The sequence below is a fragment of the Plasmodium fragile genome, assembly GCF_000956335.1.
Source record: "Plasmodium fragile strain nilgiri unplaced genomic scaffold supercont1.4, whole genome shotgun sequence".
NCBI classification, from domain to species: domain Eukaryota; phylum Apicomplexa; class Aconoidasida; order Haemosporida; family Plasmodiidae; genus Plasmodium; species Plasmodium fragile.
The window spans coordinates 53,328-58,186 of record NW_012192584.1 but is presented as its reverse complement, the minus strand read 5'-3'; the positions used below and the strand labels follow the sequence as shown (position 1 = coordinate 58,186).

General features: G+C 47.0%; 2 protein-coding genes across 2 annotated transcripts; one reads left to right on the top strand and one right to left on the bottom strand.

Annotated features, from left to right (window-relative positions):
* Positions 1-562: 562 nt before the first annotated feature.
* AK88_00469 (uncharacterized protein) lies at positions 563-2,971 on the top strand (the record flags this gene model as incomplete). The annotated part of the gene is made up of 1 exon (XM_012478120.1): positions 563-2,971. The coding sequence occupies one exon, from the start codon at positions 563-565 to the stop codon at positions 2,969-2,971; it is 2,409 nt and encodes an 802-aa protein (XP_012333543.1).
* Positions 2,972-3,336: 365 nt separating this feature from the next.
* Positions 3,337-4,825, bottom strand: AK88_00468 (uncharacterized protein; the record flags this gene model as incomplete). Its single annotated transcript, XM_012478119.1, has 4 exons — positions 3,337-3,403; positions 3,490-3,564; positions 3,676-4,363; positions 4,534-4,825. The coding sequence occupies 4 exons, from the start codon at positions 4,823-4,825 to the stop codon at positions 3,337-3,339; spliced, it is 1,122 nt and encodes a 373-aa protein (XP_012333542.1).
* Between the last annotated feature and the right edge of the window lie 34 nt (positions 4,826-4,859).

Below are 4,859 nucleotides of genomic sequence, written 5' to 3'. Positions count from 1 at the left end.
TTTTTTTTTTTTTTTTTTTTTTCCTTTGTTGTCATTTTAATGTCCACTTTTTATAACGTATAAAAAGAGGTCATTACACGAAGAAAAGTTGGAAGTAGTGGTGTGAAATGACATGATGGTTGATGGCCGCTGCCGTGTGGCGGAAGCCGCGACGAGCACGAGCACCTTGTTGAGGGTAATTCTCCTAGGGGATCCGACGCTCCGCACGCACAGTGTGGAAATTTTGAGTGCGGCATAACGTGGCGAAGGGACAAAGGATAAGGTGAAACGATCGTGTGAGGAGCGGCTCCGTTCGTTCCACTGAGGGGTGCTTTTAAGTTACACAACATTGTATTGCATTTTTCTGTACTTTTTTTTTTATAAGTGTAAAAGCATGGCACACGCTGAACGGGTGCCTAGAAGAGCATGCGTGGCACTTTTTCCAGCTACTCCGGTTTGGTCTGCCTCCCTTGAGGAAATCCCCCGAGTAAGTCCCCCGAGGTATGCGCTCAGGAAGAGTAGCGCGAATGATGAGTGTTAAGAGACGAACGGAAGTCACACACACACAAAGCCCCTTGCCAACATGCACGGCGACATTAAGAACGATATTATTAAAAGCTTGCCCTTTACGTTCAGCAAGGTGGAGTTAGAGCCCTGCGATGGAAGGGGACAGAAAGGGGAAACGAAACAGAACAATAAGGATGATGCCCCCCCGCATGTTGTGGACAATACGCAGGAAGGTCACACCGATGAGGGCAGCGACACAGGAGGGGAGAGTCCCTCTGAGGGGACTGACCACTCCAACTGGTACGAATGTGCTGGGGGAGAATTGAGGAAAGACAAGAAAAGGAAAGAAGCTTCAAAGGGAAGCCGCTTCAACGAGCAGGTAAACAAACATCACTCGTATGAACACGTACCTGCACGAAATGGGCAAAAAAAAAACTCCGCAAAAAAGTCTGCCACAAAATGGGACGCAAAGTCTGCCGCAATGTCTGCCGCGAACCCCCTCAAACAGCATCCTCCCCTGTGCGCGCACACACGCGGGAGAGACATGATAAGCAAAATTAAAGAGCGACTCGCGATGGGCGGAATGCAAAAGGATACTCAAGGGGTAGGGGAAGGAGAGGGATTGCATTATAGCCCAGACGAATGTAACGACAGAGCATATGTAAATGTGGAGAGAAGCAAGGTAAAAAATTGGAGAGTGCAAAATTACCTTAACGTGGACAGGTTAAGCTTGTCCCTTTCGACCAGCAGCATGGGGGGTGAGGGTGCAGGTGAGGAGGACGATTTGTCCAGCGATGGGGAGAGCCCCGCAAGACGGGTAAGTGAAGGAGGGAATGACATTTTCGGGGAGTCCCTTTTTTCTTCTTTCAATTTGAACTTTGACCCGTTGGGGGGGGCAAGTGATCTTGTGGGCGGGGCGAGTGATCTTGTGAAGCGGGACGGCTTCTTCCTCACTGATGCCCATTTGAACACAAGCATGAGGGATTCTCCTAACCGGACTGATGCGGACCAGGCGGTAGGCAAGGTGCCCCCCGTTGCAATGCACAACACAGTTCACTCGCTGGAGGAAGACAAGGAATTGCATCTGTTCGACTCACTAAAAAATTTATACAAAAATTACGACAAAAAAATTAAGCTCATTAATTACACCAAAATATTAAATACAAGTCTGTGCAAGCGTGTACAGGATGTTGTGGAGGGTCCACAGGACAAGGTGTTTGAGACAAGCAGCGGTAAGGATGGTATGAAGGATGCACGTAGGAGGAAGGGGGACCCCTCGATGGGGAACAAAATGACAGAGCAAAATGTAAAGGCCATTATAATGAATATAAAAAAAAGGCTCGGGTTTTATTCCGGGGAGGAGCGACAGGATATTTTGAACAAGGGGTCAAAGATGGAGAAGCGGGGGGAGAGGCGGATGGAGAAGCGGGAGGAGAAGCGGAAGGAGAAGAAGGTGCGGCACCAGAAGAGACGCGAGAAGCGGTACCGTGAGATGCGTGAAAACAAGCCCACCTTTTGCGACAGCCTAAATTACTCAAGGGACGAGCCTCTGTCCGATAGCGTCATAAAGGAACTGTGCAATGGGGAAGAACCCGACTCACTTGTAAAAGTAGATGCAGCTAGCCAAAATGCGAAAAAATGGATTCACAAGGGAGACAGCCAAAACCTCCTTAATTATAAAAGTTTCATTTCGGATGATTTTAATTTATCACACGATAGGGATGACTTCCTTGGCTCATCCGCATCTCGTAACAGCCAAGGGGAAACCTTCCCGTCGTCCAGCGAAGGGTGCGCGAGCTCAGACAATGATGATGTGTTCGCGCTGTCCACGTCCTCGGTGCAGTTTAAGCGGAGCTTCCTGCGGGCCATAGGACGGGCCTCCAACGAAGTGGCCACTGATCGAGAAGCCCACGCAGAGGATGGCACGCAGCAGAATGGCGCGCAGCAGCAGGATGACGCACGCGGGGACACCCCAACAAACAAACAAACAGAAATAAAAGGCCAAGAGGTATTAAAAAGGGAAGAGGAGGTCCCAACAGGGACGGGTCAAAATTGTTGTGGAAGCGTCCCCTCTTCAGGGGAGAGCCCCCCAAAGGAACATATCCTTCTAGATGGAGAGCAGGGGGGACATTCAAAAATGATTTTTCACATTAATAAAGAAAGTGATGAAGAAAGTGATGAAGAAACTGATGAAGACATTAATGAAGACAAAACGAAAGAATTAATTTCACGTGGAGACAAGTATGATCAAGACAAGGAAACATGTATTGGTCAGTCGCCCAAGGATTTTGCCACCGAGGGGCAGCAACATTCTACATGCAAAGGAAGCAATTCGCAAAGGGGTGAAGAAAACGAGTCTAACAACGAAGTGAGAAAAACGGAAGGGGTAAATATTTTATCACAAGAGATGGAAGCCTACATGCTGGAGGTTTTCAACAACCAAGTGAAGCACCTCAATGAATTGGTGACGAGCGCTTTGTCCTGATTCTTCTTCGTCCGTTTGTATCCTTCGCGTGGCTGCTTTTGTATCGTCCGAGTGGCCGCTCAATTACTCCGTGGTGGAGTGCTAAGATGATGGTAAGTTATATATACGCCATGCTTCTTCTTCTTCCTTTTTTTTTTGCTTTTTTTTGTTTTTGTTTTTTTTTTTCCCCTGCTGGGATTTGAGAGGAGGGAGAGAGAGAGAGAGAGAGAGACTCACTCCGTTAACTCATTTTTTAATCAAATGATGCACCACTTCGTCGTCAGTCTATCACATATATGAGCATCGCTTTGGAGGGGAGAGGTACTCCCTCTGCAGAAGGTTCACATCTTCCTCCCATGTGGCTGCTTGAATGGATGTTGCTGGCTTCACCCGATGTAAACGCAGCCCGGAGTTATCTCCGTGTACATGTCGACCAGGTGGGTGACGTCGCTTCTGAGGGGGGAAGAGAAGGGGGGAGGGGGAACAAAATTGGAGACATGCAGAAAACGCTAGCGGGTACACACACTCATTACACTTACGTGATGTCTGTGTTCTTCTCATGCAGCAGCCAGTTCCTTAAGACGTGTTCTATTCCATAGCTGCGGAGCTTTTCCCTGCGCAGGGGTGGGACAACGAAAAAAAAAAAACAAAAATAATAAAAAGAACGGCGATGCAAACCGTTTCGGCCAGAGCGCTTATCATCCATTCAGGTGTATAATACCCACCTGGCAACGTCTCGCGTAAATAAATTACGCAGAAGAATCATGACTCTATTTTTTATATCCATGGAGGTGGTGAGCACTGTTGACATGTTCAAAATGTGATGATGCACTAGACCCTTGTTTGTCCCTTTTTGGTTAGTGTCGACGGAAGAGTGCGTTAACATTTCGCCACCCTTTTCACGCGTATACACAAGGGAAAGGATACGAGGTATTAGAAGGCAGTCTTCATGAAAGATATAAGGATGAAGAATTTCACTCACACAAAGATTTAATACGCATTGAAGCACGGCGGCGCACCTCTCCTCCTGAAGCATCTGGTTGCTCAACATATTCAACAGAAAAACGCTTTTGAAAAAATGAGCGCACTCTTTAACAGATGATACGTTAATTAACACATGAACAATGAAAAAGTACTTGTCTGTGACTTGCTTGTTAATTGAGGATGTTACAATGGGCTTGGAGAACAGGTGGAGTAGCTTGTTGAGGTAGTAGCTCACCGCTAACTGCTCCTCCGTCTGCTGCTTCTCCTGCTTCTCCTCGGGAATGTCCAAAATTTTATATATGCCTTCCTTTTCCCTGGAGAGGTTAGCCACGAGCATAATGTACAGCTCCGTGTGGCCTTTCGCCTCGGTCTCCTGTTCGTCCTTCAGTATGTCGAACACAATTTCAATCAGGTTCCTCTGAATCAGTTCTGCGGTGAAGTAGCGAAGTGGTGAAGCGACCAAGCGGTGAAGCGGTGAAATAGCAAAGCGGTGAAGTGGTATAGCGGGGGCCAACTGTCGCCCATTCAAATGCGTCGCCAAGGCTGAAACGACCACCGCTCAAACGCGTGGCCACCGCTCAAACACGCGCTGCGGTTACCTTTGGGCATGTGTGCGGACAGGTTCACCAAACACTGGAGAGCTACGAGCTCGTAATTGGAGTTGAGTGCAGAAATTAAAATCTTCAAACATTTCTTTTCGTTCTTGTGTATGTATGCCACCATAGACTCATTGTCGATCAGACTTAACAGAATTTTAAAAGCCTCCCTTTTAACAATATCCTTGTCCGCACAAATGAGACAAAATAATTCATTATAAAGAGTGTCATTATTTTCGCTACTGCCTTTGGCGCTTTCTTCTTCTTTGTTTCCCTCGTTGACCTCCTGCTTCATCTTTTTTTTTTTTTTTTTTTTTTTTTTTTTTTTT